This window comes from Strigops habroptila, chromosome 10 (genome assembly GCF_004027225.2).
Source record: "Strigops habroptila isolate Jane chromosome 10, bStrHab1.2.pri, whole genome shotgun sequence".
Classification (NCBI taxonomy): domain Eukaryota; kingdom Metazoa; phylum Chordata; class Aves; order Psittaciformes; family Psittacidae; genus Strigops; species Strigops habroptila.
The window spans coordinates 1055617-1076385 of record NC_046359.1 but is presented as its reverse complement, the minus strand read 5'-3'; the positions used below and the strand labels follow the sequence as shown (position 1 = coordinate 1076385).

The window sequence follows — 20769 nt, the reverse complement described above, 5'->3', positions numbered from 1 at the left end:
CTCACCATTCTGTGATTCTATGATTCTATGTTTGTCTCCTTGCAGATGTCGCCAAATGTCCTTTCCACAAGCCTTCTCACTTGAACCCTTTGTCATTGTAAGGGTTGAGTCAAAAAACAATTCCTGGTGGCTTGCACCAAGTGAGGGCTGCCATCTCAAACACGAGGATGCATATTTGCATCTGAGGAGTCAGTCAGCTCCTCACCTTGCATCTCTGTCAACTGCTGCCTCCCTCTCTCATGGGAGCAGGAGCAATATGTGCCAGTACAGATGGAAGCTGTTCAACTGGCTAAACCATCTCCCTCCTCCCTGCGCTGTTGCAGCTGATTTGACAGCTGCCAGATGTTCTCAGCACGGTGGCTGCTGTTGTTGCTGGACTGGTACTGATGGGAAATTTGCCTTAAGTGTTCCTGTGTTTATTTGTTATTTGGACAGGCCAACAAAGTGTTCCCAAGGCAACCCAAACTTGGGAAGGTCTTTGGCTGTGTTTGGTACTTTCTACATCCCCAAAAGCCTAGTGGGCTTTAAGAAAACAATGTGAAGGTATTTTAGCTTTCCATATGCTGAACAGCAAAGACACTGAGAAGGTTTGTGGGTCCCTCAGATGAAAGATTTTCAGATTCATACATTAGGGATCACAATGAATTCCCCCTTAAAACAACCTTAGTCCCCTTCTACAGAGAGCTACAGTCAGCAAGTACATCGAAGATTTGTTACTGAGATGTTCTTAAGCGTAACCAGTCCTGGAGGTGTTGAGAGAAGTGTGAGCATACATGCACTGTCCCATAGGACAACGGGTTAGTAGGGGTCAGGTTAGCCAGCACTAATGGGGTGACGACCAGTGACAACTGGGGAGTCTGTACAACAAATCAACTATGACGTGCAAGTGCTGTTGTCCATAATCAGCTGATACAGTAGGACAGTCTCTTGGTTTTCTCTACATTTTCCTTATTATTGCATATTTTGTGGGCAGATTCAAACACCTCCTGAATTCCTGCAAGACCTTAGTAGGATTCATATTTTACATTTTGCATTATAAAGCTACTTATTGAAGGAAATGGTACTTTCCTCAAGTTTGTGGAGAAGAAACAGCTTCTGCCCATGCACAAGATTATTAGCCTGTCAAAGTCCTGTTAAAGGTTTATACAGTGTGGCAGCATGGTGGAGATGTGTTAAAGGATCTCAGTGATACAGTGCCCACTTACAGTAGACCAAATTACACTAAAGGAAACCTCTATTTCACTGTGGCCCCATAAGTTAGTCCAAGGCAGAGTTCATTCAAAGCAGAGTTCCACTAGGGACACAATGAAATCTCTTCCTTCGTAAGATTTTGACTGGTAGTAGATTTTTGAATCATACTCATTTTTTTTTCAGAGATGAGTCATTGACTAAAACTTGATTCAAGCACCATTTAGAGCAACTCGTCTCTGAATCCCAGTTTTGCAGCATTCCAACATTTCTGTGACAACTCAAATCAAAATCAAGATGCTGATTCCCATCCCTTTTCTCTCTATGTCCCTAGACCTGGTATTCCAGATAAGCACCCTGATATTAAATCCATCCTCTCTAATTATCAGATGCAGTCATGCTTTTGCCTTCTGTTTTGTGTAAAAACAGTTTGGGGAATGCTAAATAGAGCCTATACTCTTTGTACCTCCTTTCACTGGTACTGAAAATAAAAGGGACCACAATGAAAAGCACTGCCCAAGTACAGGGTTAGTTTTACCTCAGCCATGCTCAATGCACAGCTATCATGAAGAAGAGCAAACTGAAAGGAGTTACACCTCACACTGCAAGAGCCTGCGTGCCCTCTCCCTGACACTGCTCTCATCCAAAATTCTCCAAGGCAGTTATGTTCCCAACTCCTATTTAAAATGAGGGTGGGTAGGTGATTAAAAAGGAAATAGGTCCCTAAGTATCTCTGAGGAGCTGATCCTTGACTCCAGTTCCTCACCAGAGCCCTCAGTGGTAACTCCCCAGCACCACGTTGCCCACGGCCGCCGAGGCCAGCTCCAGCCTCCTCCTGCAGAGACAGCGCAGAAGTCACGGCAAAGGAGATAAAACCTCACAAGTGGGCAAATGCTGTTTCCATCCCCTCTTCTAAGGAACAGAGACCAGGGTGGTACCTTGACCATATAAAGTGGAGCCGACATACACGTCTATCATTGTGAAAGAATATGTGGTTTCTAATGGAAATCCCCCATTTTAAGAACAGAAATTTTTTACCAAAGTGATAGAATATTTAATGATAGCAGGCTTTTATACGTATTTTCTCATAAAAGCATAATCTTACACCAAAAGCCTGGGATCTGTTCCAAGTTTTGTTGTCACTTCTCCCTGTTTAACACCACCTAAATCAGAATGGTGGCATTTTACACATGGTCCTGGGGTGCACGGACAGCCAGGTGGCGGGGATGGGGCCCTTTTCAGTTATACCTACACGGATACAGAAACAGCCGCACAAATCACTCTGAGGGAAGGCATTTTTGGTGGGAAAATTCGTTCTCCAAAACAAATGGTATCTTACACATCAAGAAAAGAGAACCAACAAAAACTGCATTTAGAGGAACTAAAACTGTGATCTGTTAAGCAATAATAAAGAAGAAAAAAAGAGAGAAGGAAGAGAAAAAAGCAGCCACAGTGTCTGACCATGATTTCCTTTTAGAGGATTACCTCTGTGTAAGAAATTAAGCAACTAGTTTCATGTTGACGAAAGTTTGGTTGATTTGTTGTTGATTTCTTTTTTTTTTTGGTTTTTTGGTTTTTGGCTTTTTCTTTTTTAAATCAATACAACACAATTCAGCATTTAGAAATGAAACTGGAAAATACAGGCATATTTTTTTCCTTAGTTTCATTAAAATCACTTTATCTACATAGAATACTGGCCAAACCCCAACCAAAATTCTCTAAGGTAAGCAAGGCAAAAATCAGTGGTTGACCAGGAAAGGATATTGTTCCTATTTGTTACTGGATTCTTCCCCCACTGTTAAAAATAAGTAATCTTCGAGGTATGAAATGGGCCTTTGTCTCTTGATCAGGTATCCCAGCGTACTGAAAGTGCAAGTGGGAATTTCAAGCTCTGAAGTGATACATAAGCCCAAATGACACTGATTTTCATTCACTTATAGTGACAGTAGAAGAAAGGGGCAAACCTATTAATTACAAGGATAAAGGAGTGATTTCTGTCTTGGTGCGAAAGGTATTCAGTTCACACTCCAGCACAGAGTGTTTAACTGAGCATGTGTCTATGCTCTTTGCTGAAAAGCAATAAACTGAATCAAGTGCTTTGGTACACTGGACATCTCAGTGTCCACACAGATGGCATTGCACTAGTGGAAAGGGATGATGTCTGGTCTGTTGTTAGGTTATAGAGCAAGAAGCACGAATTTCCCAAATGCCTGTAGGAAATCCACTGGTTTGGGGAAGAGTTGCTTGCTTGCCTGGTGACTGAAATGAACGTCAAGACTAAAGGTTACTGGGGGTGATAGAGAAGTAAAAAAACACCTGGGAAAAAAAAAAATGCAATCACATAAGCCTTGCTTGTGAGATTAAGAGCCCAAGATTAAAAGCACACAGAGGATTAAATCCAGTTAAATCTGGCAAAGATTCTGCATAGCTAAAGATAAAGAATTTGGCATGGGATAGCAAAAATTAGAGGCACATGTGAGAACTTAAAACACCGGTGCCTTAGAGGGGATAGCTATGGGCTGGGGGTTTCTGAGGAGCTGCCACTGAGGCCCCTCAACCCTATGCAGAATTAGACCCTTTTTTCTAAGGGGTCTTTCAAACTTTCTTGCTAAGGAGGCTAAGAGCTTTCTTAGGATCTTGACGGTACACAGCAGTTGCAATGACTGCAGTGCCACGTGGCCCTTCCCAAGCGCGCTTTGAAGGAAGTAGTTCCTCAAAGAACATGTAGACATGGTGGGACACCATGTCCCACTTTCTGCCTGATGTTTAAAGCATAGCTTCTGCTGTGACCATGCTGGAGTCACCATGCTAGATCCCTTTCCTGAGGTCAGGCAAAAGGAGAGGAGTTCATGCTCAGAAACATTTTTGTTACAGAATCTAGATAAAATAGTTAGCTCAGTTACCATATTGAATGATTATTTCATTGTGACATTGTCGTATTTCCTCCTGAAAATAACTTGCATGCTTGAAATAAGTGAATATTTGATCTGGCCAGAAGGTGACTGTTGCATTTTGATATGATAAGTAGAACTGCAAAGACCCTGAGGGAGACAAATAATGCCCAGAAAATAACATATTTTCCTCACAGATTATGCACTTAAAACACATTCATTTGTCAAAGACTTGCTACGAAGACTAAAATTAAGGTCTTCTTTTTGCTATGTGGCTCAGGGGACAATAGAGGCAACAGCTGCCAAACTCTTTACAGGGTTCTCCTGTATGTACCATTTTTTACCAAAAGATATCATAGCACCTTTTATTTTTGGCATTTTATTTATGAGAAACTGAGGCAGAAAGAGGGCAAGCTACCTTTCAGATGTGGCATGGAAAATCAAAGAGCAAAACAAAGCATACCCTGGAGTTCACACACAAAACCCTGACACAAAGATGCAATTACAGTTTTTGCTTAGTCTGAAAATTCCCTATTAGGGGATTACTGTGTGCTGTAGGTTTGATGAGTAAGCCTGTTCAATTGTAAAAGTGACAACTTTTTCCATGATAACGATGTTCATTAGGATTTTTCCTTTAAGGTCAGTACAGGAATATTATCTGCATTGTTTATTCATGTCAGTCTCACAGTTATGACAGGTTTACGTTGCAGCACACTCTCGTCCAAAGAAAACTGCAGGAATGCTTGGTTCTGGAACTAAACAGAAATGGTGCAGGGAGGAGGGACAACCACTGGGACATAAGACAGGCCTCTCAAACTCCTCTTCTAGCACATCTGGCTCTCCTAAAATAGCACAGATAGGAGTCAATTACAGTGATGTATTGTGTTTCAGTACCTGAGTTTAGCAAATCGCAAATGTTTTTGCTGAGTATAGCATAGGAGGTGATTAACTTAGAGCTATAATAATTCCAGAGGGTGATGTTTGAAAGATACGCTCTGGAGATCTGGGTATAATGCAGTAAGAACAGGCACTTTGCTTTGTTACTTACCAAATTAAGTAGTACCAGCATCTTAGGTGTGGCATAATGTACAGGATAATGAGAGTTCACTTTTAGTCTCTTAATACTAAATTCAATTAAGTTACACAAGGACAGGATCAGTTCACAGTGTTGCACAAGCAATACTAAGACTCTCTGTAGCAATATGGTCTTTGTTCTACACAATTGTTACAGCAGTTGCTGTACATTTTTTTGCTTAGCATTTTTATATTTTATGGTGGCTAAAGACCACAGACAGAGACTGTTTTCAGAGAGGAAAATCCCAAAGAAACATACTAATCTGATAAATGGGAGAAAAGGTAAAGCTGAAACAAAGTACAAGTAAACCTTTAAAAGATAATGGAAAGAGAGAACAAAATCTTCTTTTCAAGCTTCAGCCACCACTGAACAGGGAAATGAACATGGTGGCATGCAGGTACCTTCTCTACATACTCCTTACCTCTGTGCAGCGACTGCAGATCTGAAAGGCAGGGTTCAGAGCAGGCACGCACAAGCGGAATAAGCAAATGTGGCCAGAACAGAACCTGGTCTGCATGGCAGCCACAGTAATTAATGGCCAACTTTGCAGGACCATAGGCTTGAACAGAACAGCCTGGCCTTCAAGCCAAGCTGTCTCCAACAATGACCTGATATAGCTGAACTCAATCTCAAAAGCATTTTTCCTCCCCCCACCCCAGTTTCGCTAGCAAGTGATCCCAGCTCCTGCTTGCTCTGGAGAGTGGGAATTCCTCTTTTATTCCTGGTCTGGAAAGGGTGCTGTGCTTTTGCAAATGTGGAGGCAAGGACCTGGCTGTCCTGGTTCCAGGGGCGATCGATAGCTATCGGTGCACCCTAGTTGTGCCGGTTGGTGTTGGTGCCTGAGGCCAGCTTGCCCTGCCCCACAGCAACACTATCCACATGTCCCCGCAGCAACAGCAGCAGCAGCAGTGATAGTCCTGCTTGCCCAGAGACCTCTTGGTTCCCTGAGGCAGGAGGCAGAGCCCATGCCATAAGAAGCATTTGCTTTCTGAACTCCTCATACGGTAGTCACGCTTTAAAACGGGACAGCAATACAAACGTGTTTATATAAAACACTAACACAGCAGCTGTTGCTAGTAGCAACAATATGGCAATCACCGGCTAATATGGAGATGTTTGTTTCAAATTTATCATCTTGATTTTGATGGGTTGCCAAAACTTCACAGAAGAACATTTTATTTTGCTGTGCGTGGATGTGCATGCGCAAGGACAGGGCATGACAGCAAATAACTCTCCCAAAAGTACAGGGTCAAATTTGCGCAGGGGAGTTTAACTGTAGCCAGCAGAGTTGTGCTTGGAAGGATTTTCTTTGTCTGATGCTCCTTTTGCCTGGAGGATGGAGTCCAGGTGTATGGTCATAAATGCTCCCATTCATGGTTAATTTAGTGGTGATGATCTGGTTACAGGTAGTTCTACTTATTACTTAGGAAGCAGGTACAACACAGGAGTGACAAACTCACAATGGCATCACTATGATGAACAGTTTGGGGATATTCCCATCATGCCACTGGGGCTTGGAGGCGGCCAATTGGAGGTGAACAATGGGGAAATTCCAGCTACTCCTGGTTGTTCCTCCTGGGCGTCTATGGTGACAGCCATGTTCATGGCCATGGGCGCTTTCTTATGCCTGGAACAGCTCCTGCTCTACCAGGGGAGTTGTAAGGTCTTGCCACTCCTGAACCTGGCTTTCTTCTCTAGTTTTTGTATCAAAGGGGCACATACAAAATGAAACCCAAAACTACACCTGGGCCAAGTTTTCTTGGTCTTATTTCAGGCTGCCTCCTAAGCCATTGGCAGTCTGCAGATCACCTTTTGTGTGAAAGTGAGATGACTTACTTATGCCTGAAAAGGCAAGTTAGAATTCAATGTGAAATCCAGGTTATCTCTGGTTTCCACTGATTCTCACTTTCAGATCTGAGATAATTTTGAACCTGAAATTCAAAGCAAAAGAGAAGGTGTAAAAGCAGAAGAAATACAAGCCTACATCAACCAAAATCAGGAAGAAAACATTTGTATTAATCCTGAAAAGCAAAGCCAAGATGCACACCTTTCTGGATTCAGTAAGAAATTCAGTAAAAAAAGTAATCTATCCCTGAGAACTTGGAAGAAAAGCACCATCTCAGTTCCTGATTTGTGAATGGAGAACATAAAGAAGCAAAATAAGTGAGAAACCTGCTGGAGTAACAAAAAAAGCCAGTAGCATCTCACTTTTCAATACTATTTGAGTTCCTTCAACCAGAAATCTTGAAAAGAATAGAATTCAGACTTAATTACATACATTCTCTACTATCTGGTTGTTTATTGTAAGAAAGCAGAGATTTAGATCTGCATCAGTCAGAAATGATGGGCAACTTCGATTCCCGAGTGCCTTTGAGCTGGCCACCTCAGGGAGCCCAAGGAAGGAGTGATTCCCAAGCACCGCCAAGCTGCAACAGCAACCTGAGTTCAGGCACAGCTGAACACCAGCACAGACCCTTTGGGAAAATGGCCTATATGCACCCACCCTCCACAGCTAAAAAACTACCCATCGAAAACAGCCACCTGATGATGAGTAAAAAACTCCAGAGCTGCCAACTGAGTGTTGGAGGGGCACCCATGAAAGAATAAAGAAACCATCCTGCAAATGCAACCAAAAGGGTGTTATGGGAAGGGCACAGATTACACTTTGGGATGTATTTATGGTATTATTTTTGATTTGTAACTTTTTCCTATGCAATAGTAATCCAGTGTGTAGAAAGGTGGTGCAATCTAACTCACATTGCAGTCTAACCTGGATATCTATTTAAGGATAGAAATTGGCTGAACAGAGCTGTGAAACACTGTGTGGGCTTCACTTTCCAAAGGCAGGGTTAGCATGACCTGACTAAAACTGCAGTAGTTCAGCACCAGCTGGGTTGATGGATCTCACTCTGAACTGTTACAAGTAGGAGGTAGGGACTGGTCTGATGAAAATTCAGGCAACCCTCTTTTCTGTGATCAAACCCTAAACTGGGCCTATGCAATCCACAACACCTCTGGAGAGTAGTAAATAATCCGAGCTGCCTTCAGTAGCCATGTAGAAATGCAACCTGTTCCCAGCAACCCACATGCCACCCTGTTCTTGGAATCCATGGACAGACAGTGCAGAGGTCTCCTTTCCAAAAAAAAAATACCCAAACAACACAACAACCCTCTGACTTTGGTAGAACTGCTTTCCTTATTTTCATAAACATTCCTATTGTCCCCCAGCGAGGCTGCAGTTGTGCCAGTGAAGAATCCATTTTCCATGCAGAGAGGCACTGATGGAGGCTCTTTCTGTACTATATGAACACAAAAGAGTCACTGCTCCAGGCGTGTCCTACTGTCCCCTCCTCACAGCTGCACTCCTGCTGTGCCCTTGATGGTACAACAACAGGGCAAAGGCGAGTTTCAGGATTTATTTTCGCTCCCTCATTTGTAAGAGTCAGCATGTTAAACATTTGTAGTAGAAATAAAAAAGTGAGCTGTGGCTGGGATTTTCCCATCTGTGGTTTGATAAATTCCAGCCACAGCAGATTTGTTCTTTTGTTCTTTTGTTTACTATCAGCTTCCAATTCCTTTCTCCTCCCAAGTGATGCTGCCCCTTCATTGCTGGAGTCCTTCACTGAGCCACAGTGCAAGAGGAGAGAGGAGAAAACAGGAGAAAATGCCTAGCTTGACTGTCACTCACACAAAGGGTAAAATAACCATTTGGTCTGTGTTGGCGGCAAGCACTATACAAGCCCTCTCTCCAAAAACTGGCTGGGTAAAGTGCTTGGGAGTGGACCACAAAAGCAGCCATGGCCTGGCAGGCCATGGCTCTGGGGCCTGTCCATTCCTGCCTTCCCTCCAGTGAATCACTTCAGCAGAACCGAGGGAAACAACCTGATGTACAGGAGGGGAAGAGCTCAAATTGTTTTCCATATGGGCAGGCAGGCCTATACACATACAGTCCATATACAGTGGCCATTATGTCTCTACAACTGTTAATAGATGGGAACTAATTAGATAGAGATACAGCAGGGTATGTGCCAACGGACAGCCTGGTGATGTGCTATCAATACACCACCCATTACTGTATCTTTTCCTCCAGGGAAATTGAAAGCATTATGCCCTGTGTACAGCTGTGCCCTACTTGTAATCTAAGCTTCTGGCCTGGCTAATCACTGCCCATTAAACTCCCATTTTCTTCATGAGTCACATATTTTCCAGATCAAACCCCATGTCTCAATCATGCAACACGCTGAGCTCAGAAATACATGTGTACAGTGCTGGAAGTGAAGGCAAGGCAGAACTCAGCTGCATAGGTCTCTGAGATACTCTCTGAGATATGTTTAGATACACATTTCACAGACCTACTGAACAATATGCCACTTTTCCCTGGAATCCTGCTGGGACTATCAGCAGGGGTGCTGCAGCTGCCAGGGAGCCTCAGAAGAAATTCTCAGGAGAAGGTGATGCAGAATGACAATATTTCTGCGAGAATGTGCATCTGCCCATGGAATTTACTAAGGGAATTACGGATGTCAAGGGACTGCTAATTAACAAAAAATCAGTTACAGCAGTGAGTAGAAGATTAGTGGTAAATGTACAGGGCTGCAGAGCCATTGATTGAGATTCCAGTAAGTTTCAGTCCTAAACAAGTCTATAGACTTCAGGAGCATGGAAACGATGGTCCTCAGGAAGACTTCAAAGGTCTTCTACAGCATTTCTGCCCCTGCAAAAGCAGGGCAGTTCTCTTTTTGCCCTTCTGGACACATGTCCGTCTAACCAAAAGTGAATTTTGCACCTTGGATTTCTGCCAGAGTCAAGCTGAGACCACGCATCAGTTTCGCGTGACAACCAAGGATCAATACTACATGGGCCAGGTCTGATGTGGTTAAGCAAAGAATGGCTTTCAGGGTGAATTCAGCAGCGGATGTAGCCATAATGTGCATCTGCAAAGAGCTGTGCTATGACACAGCCTCGTCCCCTGCACCTGTGGAACAGAGCATCCACCGCGGGAAGCAGCAGAGAGACCACAGTTTTACAAGCGTGCTTTCCACCTAAATCCACCTCTGAAATATTCCAACCCCTTGATGCTCAGCCTGAGCTCCTCTTTTTCACTAGATCAAAAGACTGGTACCCAGAATACAGGGTTGTATTTTGCCTCTGTCAGTGCATCAGTAGAACTAGTATCATGCATTTAACATCAAACATTGATGAATTTTCATAAGGGTCTGGTAGAGTGAGTACTGTTGTCCTGATGTTCCTGATGCGCCCAGGTTGGGGGGAAGTCGGCAACGGACCCTGAAGAGGTACAGGGAGACCAGAGGTAGATTTTTCCTGATTTTTTGATCTCTTCAGTTGAATTAAACTTTATTACTTGGACATACAATTCTTACTAAGACATATTTTAAGCAAGACTTTTACTGCATATCGTCATATCTTACTAAATAATTACATAATACTTCTATACAAGTTCAATGCTTAGATTCTCAAGAACTAGTTGGCACTTGCAAAGTGTGTGTCTACATCTGCTTGCAGACAGTAAACTGTTGCCATTAGCTTTAAAAAAAATATACAAAAACATTTCTCTGAATCTTGGCTATTCCACTCCCCCATGTTTTTAACTATTCCTAGTGTAACTTCATCTGGTGATGCATCTTTAAACTGCGAAGTCTAAGATCTCTGAGCAGCCAAAGGACAGGCTGTACCCACTGCCCTTTAATGGTAAGGAGAAGCTGCCCACACTGCAGCCCCCTTTGCACATCCCACCTCATGATGATGATGCTAGATGGAACCCTTACCTGGCGAGTGTCTCATCTTTTCCATCCATAACAGCTAGAAGGGTGCTTTTTTCAATTATTTTTATTCTCTAAGGAAAAAAAACCCAACTTCCCTAAAAGGAAAGAGGAAGCCAGAAATTTCGTAGCTCCTCAGTCCTGCCCCATGATGCTTCTTCCTGTCTGTGAATTTCCACCTGCCCCTTCTGCATATATAAGGCAGCACACGTGGGGTAGAACTGTTTAGTCACCTGCCTCCGTGCAAAGGATTAGTAGCAGTGGGGAGTGATGCTGTTTCTCCCTTCCTCTGCAGCTCACGGGAGGTGAAGGAGTTCTGGCTGGACTCACTCCTTCGGTAAGTACTGCCTGGGATAAAATCCGTGGCGTTGCAGTTGCAGTCAGTGGGGTGCTCCAGGTGCGGCTGTACAGAGATGTACACAAACACAGAGAGGGGAGAGGTGCTCCCACTGCCAAGTGCAGCTCGTGGGCAGCACTGACTGGCTGGCTGAGCTTTGCGTTTGCAGATTAACAACCATATGTAGCTGTCACCACTTGCTCATCTTTTGCATGGATTAGAAATGGAAAGCTGCTTCTTTTCTGTTTTAATCAAGAGGCATATAGGGCAGCAGGGCTGAGTGCACTCCACAGAAGGGCTTTATGATTGACTTCTGTGGGATATCTTGCTGGTTGAGGATCATACTTAAATGCTAGACTGGCTTGCAGGGGAGAAAGACAAGAAGGGTGCAGTTTTACAAAGCTCTTTCTCTGTCCATTCCCTGTTCAAAAAACAGGCAAACAAAAGGACCAAAGGAAAGCAGAGTGTCCAGAGCCCCCCCGATCAAACTCCTAATGAAAGTGTTAAGCAGCTGTAATACTGTGAGTGTCTTTATTGCTTCAGCTCTGTCAACAGAGTGATTTTGAAAAGCTCTGATTTCTAAACCGTAGCATTCAATTACTCACGTGGTGTCTTTGTTTTCTTGCCTAGTCAAAGACACTAAATGCTGGGAACATGGAGAGTCTGATTGAGCGCCCGTCAGAAGTAAGCAGCCACTACATTTCCCCCTCCCTGATCCTTCTTGGGTACACATGTGGAATATCTTAGCAACGTGGGGGTGCCCCTGTAGGAGCTGCCGGCTGCCTACCATTATCCAAGAATGGGCAGAGCCCTTCAAAGGCAAACCGTGCAACACTGCAGAAGGAGCTGGGCATGGCTGTGAGCAGCCAGCTCATTCCCTGGGGTCCCAAGGAGCTTTGCTCAGGAATCTGGCAAGCTCCAAAGCCACCAGGGCTCCCTGGAGGAGTCTGGGGGGAAATCTCCAGTGCCAAGGGAGTACACACAAGAGCAGGCTGTGTCCAGCTGCGCCTTCTCCGGAGCTAAAGAACAGCCTGAAAGAGCTCAAGGCTGTGACCTGCTGGGCAGGTCTAGGGTGGCTGGCTGCAGGGGTTACCAAAAACCCCTCTCTTCGGCAGTGAGGCAGCATCACTCCTGGACCGAGGCACCTCTTCAGCCTCGGAGTGTTCATGCCCTTCACTTCAGGGTGTTGGGCATGCTCTGGTTATTCCCTGGAGCCTCCCACAAGTTTCTGAGGAGATGCAGCAGCTCGCTGGTGGCCTTTGCTGCTGGTGGCAGCTCCGTAACCCCAACATGCTTCTTGCAGGCTGATACCAAGAAATGCCCCCCGCTGGTCCCAGCAGATACTGAAGATGGACTTTGCCACTCAACTGGTGAGTTTTAAAGACAAACTGAGAAGCTGTCTTCTTATATAATGCCTACAAGCTGGCACTTCTTCAAAACAACCCAAAACTGCCCACTTCACCTCCCTGAGAGCAATCCACCAGCACCACCCAGGAGATGGCTTAAGCCCTGGAGTGCCAACTCACTTGCAAATGGCTTCTTTCCCTTATGCTCAGTGGCAGAGGTGACAGTGCTGAGTGCCAGAGGTCTTGTATTCCTGTTCTCTGGTCCTCGGAGTCCTGTTTCATTATGTTCTCTGGCTGCCATGGGAAGTAAATATGCTCCTTTCTCACTTGAGCATCGTCACTGAGGTGTGGCACTTAAGGGAGTACCAAGTACTGCTATCAGCGGTTGCACGCCACAGCAAATAAACCCTCTTGGCAGCAGCAACAGCACTTGTTTTTTTCTTGCCATGCAAAACCTCAGCACCCATAAATAAGCCAGAGGAGACCATTAGCAGGGCAGGGTCAGATTTGGAGTAGACCATCATATCAGACCACTTTTTAAGAGAATCAAAAGCAAAATTGTTATACGACACTATAATGTTAGATGACTTTCTCATAGCTTTTAACCCCTCTCTACTTGTAGCTTGTGCTAAGCCACAAATATTGGTCCTGAGAACATCTTATCTGCATAAAAGACAACTTCATTTTGGAGTAGAAAGGCAAGTCCTTTACAGGAAATTTGCAGAAAGCTTTCGTTTAGAAAGCTTTCTAGCAAACGGATCCTTCTCTCACTGTTTCTCAAAGGCAAAAGAGGCACACCCCATCCCAATACAACCATCATCTCTAAATTTCTGGCATTCCTGCCTCTTTAAGATGCAGATGCAAAACCGATGCTAAGAGATTTCTGACCCTGAAGCCCGTGGGATCCTCCTGTGAGCCTCTGAAGCAAGGATTACCTTCCACTGGATGGCTGGCAGGGGACAAGCACTAGCTCTAGCAGACCATTATCATTAGAGCTGGCCCCAAAGCTGGCAGAGCTGGAGCTATGTGTTTTCATTTCAGCTGGTGAAAGAGGCTGAAAAGCAGGAGCCCCTATTTCCACTCTTACCCTAAGGCTGGGGCACAGTCAGACTGTGGAGTGAAAATTGTTGTCCTTGCGAGCTGCCCAGGTGACATATCTGCCTTAGATAGTTATCACAGAAACCACTGCAATATCAGAAATCTCTGTAAATGCTGTATTTCTGTGCCTTCTATGTTCCCACTGTCTAAGAAGAAACAGTGACTAGAATGTAAAAGAAAACACCCCAAACAGGAAAGGTGGTGTCCTTAGGAGGATGGTCACAGTTCTACAGTTTAGGCGGTTGTTTCCTTAGTAACCACTTAGTTGTCTTTCAGTTTCTCCCAGTTTAGTTTGAGTTGTTTGACAACTCTGCACTGCACACAGATGAAAGACCACATAGCACTGTTTTGGTTTGGGTTTTTTTTAATTGATTTTTTGCTTTCCTTTTGCTTGCAGCACATGGAACAAAGAAAAGAAAGAAGGTGATACCACAGTCTTTTACTCTGAGACGAAGCTCTGCCAGTGGGAATTCTGCAGGGCAGCTCGACTCGGGTGCCAAAATCGCTCTGTTTGGCCAGCCTCTGGCAATTATCTGTGGGGAAGATGACACACTGCCGCAGCCCATCCAGGTAAGCAAGACTGGCGATACAGTTATCATACCCTGGCTAACAGTGTGAGGCAGGTCCCTTGTACTCACGCTGCAGCACCCAGGAGATGAGTGATTTTGGTGTTTCCCCTCCACACACACTTCTGATAAGTTCAGGACGCATCCCAGATGTAGAAAGGGTCAGGTCTGCAGGTTTTGTCCAGCTCACCCAACTTTCACAGGAAGTAACTTTGAGTGGAGACAATCCAGGACCAGGAATACGAGTTCTGTTCCTTAGTATAAATATCTGTGATCCTACAGAAGTCATTTCAGCAGCACAAACTTCCAAGGATTTCTGTATTTCCCTTAAAAAAGTGTTTAGCTGTGAACTGCCACTGACAAATACCTAAACATGTCTTCTGGATAAAAACACTCGTGTGTTTTTTACTCCCACTGAGTTGGCTTTTCCAACAGACAGGCTTATGTCTCTCCTAAGCAGTATTTTCTTGGCTTGGGAGGGAAAGGATTTGAATTAACACTTCAGACATCCCTTATTTGCTTCTGGAAAGAAGTAGGGATGCCTCCAATGAAATTAGTGGAACTCATCACTCAAAACACAGGGTGGGTTGGGGGAAAATCAGGTTATTGCTCATGTAATCTACTTGGAAAAAAAAATACATAATGATGACCTAATCAGAGCACAGTGTACTTCTGTTTCCAAAGACATGTTCAATACTAAAGGACCTCTTTTCAGTAAGCATTCTGCCATTCCTGTCTGCTTTTTCCCTGCAGGATCTCCTTGCTATATTGTATATGAAAGGACCTTCCACTGAAGGGATATTCAGAAAAGCTGCCAATGAGAAAGCACGAAAGGAGTTGAAGGAGGACCTAAACAAAGGCGTGAATGTTGACTTGAAAAGCAAATCTGTGCACCTGCTGGCAGTGGTCTTGAAGGTGAGCTCCTCTGACCTGCAGCAGTGGGAAGACATTGCTAATCTGCACAAGCCCGCTTCAGTGCCAGAGCTGACCTAGGTGGGACTCAAAGCTAAAACCAGAGCAAAACCAGACTAAATGTTTCAGGATTGGACAAGTTTGGCATTTTCCTTTTCCACCTGATTTTCAGCCCCATTTGTTGTGCTGTGGATTCCCTGCATGCCCACAGGAAACTCACTTTGTCCTCCTCAGCATCCTCCCAGGGAGGAGTACTGAGATTATGTATGGGTAAACAAAAAGAAGCTTAGACCTGGGTCCTGTTGTTATGCCAGTGCCAGTGCACTTGGCACGTATTTGTGTATTGCACTGCTCTGCCAGTGCTGATGGTTGGGTAGCTGAAGCCAGCCTGCCTCCTAGCGAGCTCATATCGCAGTGATGCTCCCTCTGTGCTCAGGGCTAGTGTGTTCACAGCCTCACCCAAATCTCTTGTCCTTGCAGGACTTCCTCCGAAATATTCCCTCCAAACTCCTGTCAGCCAACCTCTATGAGAAGTGGATACAAGCTCTGGAGAAGCCAAGCAAGGAGTTAAAAATTGAAGAATTGAAAGAGTAAGTTCTGCAACCAGGAAGTTTTGCAACCAGCCCCAATGTGATGGAGTGGGTGATAGGGGCCAATGATACCTCTTGAAATTGAGAGTCTCATTTTAAAGCATGTTATTTATATCAGCCTGCTATTGCCCCATGGGGTTTGGTTTAGAGGGTTATAGCAACAGCACTTCCTGAAATTATTTGAGATTGCCCTGTGAAAAGACTAGCATAGAGGCTAGAGAGAGCTAGAGAGAGGCTGCAGTGTCCCACTAACGCAGACAGTGCTGTGGGACTGGCACTGACAGGGAGCCTGCACATCTGCTGGTGCTGAGGTCAGGCACATGGAGCCCACCACCACGTTTTGCTCTTCAGAAGGAGCAGATGTGGAGGCTGACTGGGAGAGCTTTGAAAGCTGCACAGCACAACCACAGACTTTCACGTGCCTTTGGGAAGCCTGCAGTGACATCTCCCGATGTCATCCCATCTACTCAAGGACGGGGACTGCTGCAGCGCTCGCCTTTCTGTCAAGACCTTGTAATTCAAGATCTTCTAATTAACCACACGCTCAGCTGCCGCTGGGGATTTCTGGATGGTACTTCTGCTCAGCAGTGACAAAAGCACATGCACATCTCTTTCTGGAGGAAGTGTCATCTGGCTGAGTTTAATTGAAACTTGCTCAAATGAAGAAGCAGCGGCTGCTGCACCATGAATTAACATTACGTTTTGTTTGTGTCCATGTAGGGTGGCTGACAAACTGCCTAGGCCAAACCTGGCCTTGCTCAAGCACTTGCTCTCTCTGCTCCACCACATCAGCCAAAACGCTGAGACCAACAGGATGGACTCCAGCAATCTGGCCATCTGCGTGGGCCCAAATATGCTGAGCCCTGACACAGACAACACGATCCCGCTGGAAGTGCAGAAGGAGATGAATGACAAGGTGTGTTGACTCACCAAGCAGCCACCCCTTTCCAGGCAGCTCAGAGCATCCATAGGGATCCCACTGCCACTGCAAATGCCGAACAGAACAGCACCCCTGCATATCGGGGGTGCCTCTTATCTCCGGTGCCTGCAATGTGATGGGCAAGGCAGCTCCTCCTCCCTGAGCAAAAGCAGCAGTTGCCCCACAGCTCCCTACATCATAGCACAGCTCCTGAAATCTTTGCATGCAGAGGGCAAGGGGTACTGGTGGGCACTGACACCCCCAGGGCCTCTGGACAGCGAGGCCAAAGCTGTGAGTGATGGCGTTTTGTCTGTATTGGGGCAAACCACTTTGTTGGCAGCATCAGGCCTTGTCTTCCTGACTCTGACTTTCAGCTAGGATTTTGGCAGAAGCCACACTACTCTGTGCTGCCCTTCGTACAAAGACAGTAGGCAGGGGCAGGAAAGACTGTTCAATATATTTTCAGCCCTTTTGACTTAAACTATTTTCTGTGTGCAGGTGACAGGGTTGGTGGAGTTCCTCATAAACAACTGCTCAGAAATATTTGGGGAGGACACTGCCTTGACTGTCTGCGCCTCAGTTGAGTCACTGGAGCACACAGACAGCTCCACAGGTATGAGAATGGATGGGGGATGTCACAGACTGGGGCTGCTGGGCTAAGTTCTTTAATTTGATATGGGAATACACCTGTGGAAACACAGTTGTAGAGGGCTCAAGACATTGTTCCAGTGCTCTTCTACAGGAACTCTTTCTGTATAATTCCCTTGCATCCTCAGATCAGTGAAAACTAACAGGTGCTCTCTCCCTACAGAATACCTATGTGCTGCTCATCAGAATGACTCTGCCTATGACAGCCCAGATCCTGAAGCTGAATGCAGCCCTAGTACCTCTCAGGTGGAGCAGCCCAAAGGGAGGAGCACTAGTGTGAGCAGAAGATACCCAACACGTACCTCTGGCTCTTCACTGACTAATTTCAGAGATGACATCAGCACGATGGACAGGAGGTACTCAGAGCCAGATCTGTCCTTCCAGAACCGCCTTGAAGGCAGGATAAGGAATCAGAAGCTAAACAAAAGTGAGGACAGTTTTCCAGTTCAGCATAAACAGCTAGGTTTGGAGGCACTGGAGAAACAGCTTGCAACCTTACCTTCGCAATTATCAACTGACTCTCTACCCAAAACATCCTCCAGTTGCTCCCTGGAGAGCTCTGATGGCTCAGTCTTCACGAGCTCCCCAGTAGTTTCACCCTCTAGTCCCAAAAAAACCTTTTTAAACAGGCCCCAGTCCTTTTCCACCAAGGCCACTGAAGACTGCAGTACGCCTAGCAGAGAGATCAAAAAGCATTCCATGTCATTCTCTTTTGCAAACCGCAGGAAAACACTAATAAAAACCCAGAGTTGGGGGCCTGGAAAAAACATGTTTTTTCAGAAAGACGGTTTCACAAAGAAAGAAGAACAGTTCTCCTGCAGGGTTGTCCAGGAGAACAGCCCTGATGATGACAAACCATTGCCTGTGGAGCATCAGCCAAGGCCCCGTTTCAGGTCAGCTGATGAAGTGTTCAGAGAGGTAGACCAGAGGAATCCTGGAAGACCACCCTCTTATGAAGAGGCTACTAAAAACTGCCTGGCCACTAAGGTTCCCTCCCACAATCTTACGGTTCAAACTATGAGATTAAAAATGTCAAACCAGGACACTTTGCTGCCTCATCCAAGCAGCAGCTGTGCACAGGACACAGCATGTATGTCTTTCAGGGATCTACCCAGTGCCAGAGTTTCCGCAGTGAAGAATTCTGACATGGAAACTGCAACCCTCAGCGTCACTGTGGGAATAAACTCCCGTGTGAGTTTACCTGTGACCCCGGGAGTCTACCGATTGAGAGCCATGTCTGAATCCTGTCAAAAGAACAAACTGGAGTATGTGGCTCGGAGGTGCAGCCAGCCGGTTTTTGAGGTAGACCAGATCCAGTATGCCAAGGAATCCTACGTTTAAAAAGCCTATCCCTCCTCTTTGTACTGTACAAAGTAAATACTGTAAAAACAGACATCTTGCTTATTCCTTGTAAGATTTACTTTCAAGAGACCAAGAATAAGCTAGCTCTGCATGAACTTTTTTCTTTCCTTGAGGCTCTCTTGAAGTGTCTGTCAGCTTGACATGTCACATTCTTTCACCACAAGAGGTGGTGGTGGGGAAGACCTGTGTATTATGTAAAAATGTAAGTGAATATGCTGTACATAACCTGTTGTGTGGGAAAACTAGTTATTAGTTCATAGAGTGTTGTATTTGTATGCCTGAAAGGACAATTAAAAGGTTGGTGGGTCCAAAACCTGTCCCACGATCCTTTTCTTTTTTTTATGGTCACAGACTCCATGCCATTTGTCATGTGTGTGTGCCAGGCTGGTGCAATGCTTTGCTGATTATCTGCATTAAGAAGTGGGCTTCTGCATTAAGAACTGGGGAAGAGCTGTTCTACCATCAAAGCCACTTCAGCACTCTTCCATAAACCCCCTGTACCTGCTGCAATACCCTCTTCCTGCTTGCTGGTGATGAGAATGATCTGACCACTAACCAGCACTAGCATTGTATACCAAGCCTGGGTTTAGAGGGTCATTATGGGGATGTATCAAGTAAACCCCATGGGGCCTGAGGTGTGTTTCGTCTACATAAACTGAACAGGCTAAGCAGGAAGAAAGAAAGAGCATCTTCAGGTTTGGTTTTATAAGCGGAAAAAAACCCCAAACAACAAAAACTCCTGTAAGGAAACATTCTGGATTCCAGCTTTAAATAGTTAAAGCTACAGCTCATTAAAAAAAAAAAAAAAAAAAAAAAAAAGGAAAATAAGAGGTAGTGTCCTTATAACCTTGTAAAATTGACTGGAAGTGCAATGTGTTTTTACATGTAGGAACTTGTTTTGGCTAGCACTTAGCTGTCCTTTTATGGCTCAGCACAGCCTTGAACCAGGAGCAGGGAGACTTTTGTTTTTCTCCTGTGGAACTTCACTACAATAAAACATTTTTATGCATGAATGCTAAAATGTTCATTGTCTGTCTTTAAAACATCCAGGCCCTACATGTACTGTACCTGCTTTTATAGTATTCTACAGGTACTGCAGGTCTGCTTGAATGACATGGCACATCTAAGCAGCAGGAAGGAAAGGAATTGATGAGCAATATTGCTGTTATCATTGTTGTAAGAGGCTGCAGGCTAGATTTTGCGAACAAGTCCCTCTCTGTCAGGAAAACAAGTTACACTGCCATGTAACAGCAGTTATCAGTGAGGTGGAGAGGAAGCTACAAAGAGGTGATGCTGCTGCTTCAAAAGTGGAACAAATTAGAAAATAGCATGCCAGCATCCCAGGTATGATGTTTTCCAGGTGTAGGTGTTCACAGGACACATTCAGCTCCTGAGGCAGTGGCACTCAGCTTCCAAGCATGCTGAATGAGAGGGCTCTGCTGCCAGCTGCAAAAGGCACTTTTCATTTTCTAGAACCTGCAACTCCTGAGTCACACAATAGGCAATGCTTGAGATCCTCCTGTCCTACCCCCCTGCTCAAGCAGGTTGCCCAGGACCATGTCTAGATGGCATTTGAGTATTTCCACAGATGGAGACTGCAACATCTCTGGGCAACCAGTTCCCACATTTGACCACCTGCACAGTAAAAGAAGTGTCTCCTTGCATTCAGGTGGAATTCCATGTGTTTTAATTTGTGCCTGTTGCCTCTTGTCCTCTGTTGAGTGGGAATGACAGCTTTCTTTTGTAAAGAACATGAGCATCTTGCCCTCACGGGAGAACGAGTGTGAAGAGAATTCACGTGCAGAAGCCACAGAAAAGAAAACACGAACTTCAGAATGTACTCAAACAACAACACAGCTACTTCTTTGGTAAGTGACTCGTTCTTTTTTGAGTGTGACAAGACTATGGATCCCAAGAGGAGGAACTACTTGTTTCCTACCCTGTAACTACACCAGAAAACCCAGGGAGAATAAGCATGGTCACTTCACCAGAGATGAAGAAAGTCTCTCTTTAGGTCCAAGGTGTCCTAAGGTAGACATGACAGTTATACTCAGAAA

The 20769-nt window shown here is 45.0% G+C and overlaps 1 protein-coding gene across 7 annotated transcripts in view; it reads left to right on the top strand.

Moving 5' to 3' along the window:
* TAGAP (T cell activation RhoGTPase activating protein) overlaps positions 1 to 19726 on the top strand; it is a 45962-nt gene extending 26236 nt beyond the window's left edge. Inside the window, exons 3-13 of one of the 7 annotated variants that reach the window (XM_030499681.2) lie at positions 10774 to 10863; positions 11230 to 11271; positions 11708 to 11792; positions 11902 to 11955; positions 12575 to 12641; positions 14113 to 14285; positions 15035 to 15196; positions 15674 to 15783; positions 16504 to 16699; positions 17201 to 17315; positions 17514 to 19726. In XM_030499681.2, the coding sequence (XP_030355541.1) occupies positions 11766 to 11792; positions 11902 to 11955; positions 12575 to 12641; positions 14113 to 14285; positions 15035 to 15196; positions 15674 to 15783; positions 16504 to 16699; positions 17201 to 17315; positions 17514 to 18691 (2082 nt within the window). In that variant the 5' untranslated portion in view covers positions 10774 to 10863; positions 11230 to 11271; positions 11708 to 11765 and the 3' untranslated portion in view covers positions 18692 to 19726. The other 6 variants (XM_030499680.2, XM_030499675.2, XM_030499678.1 and 3 more) reach the window with 6 other exon arrangements.
* The last annotated feature ends 1043 nt before the right edge of the window (positions 19727 to 20769 follow it).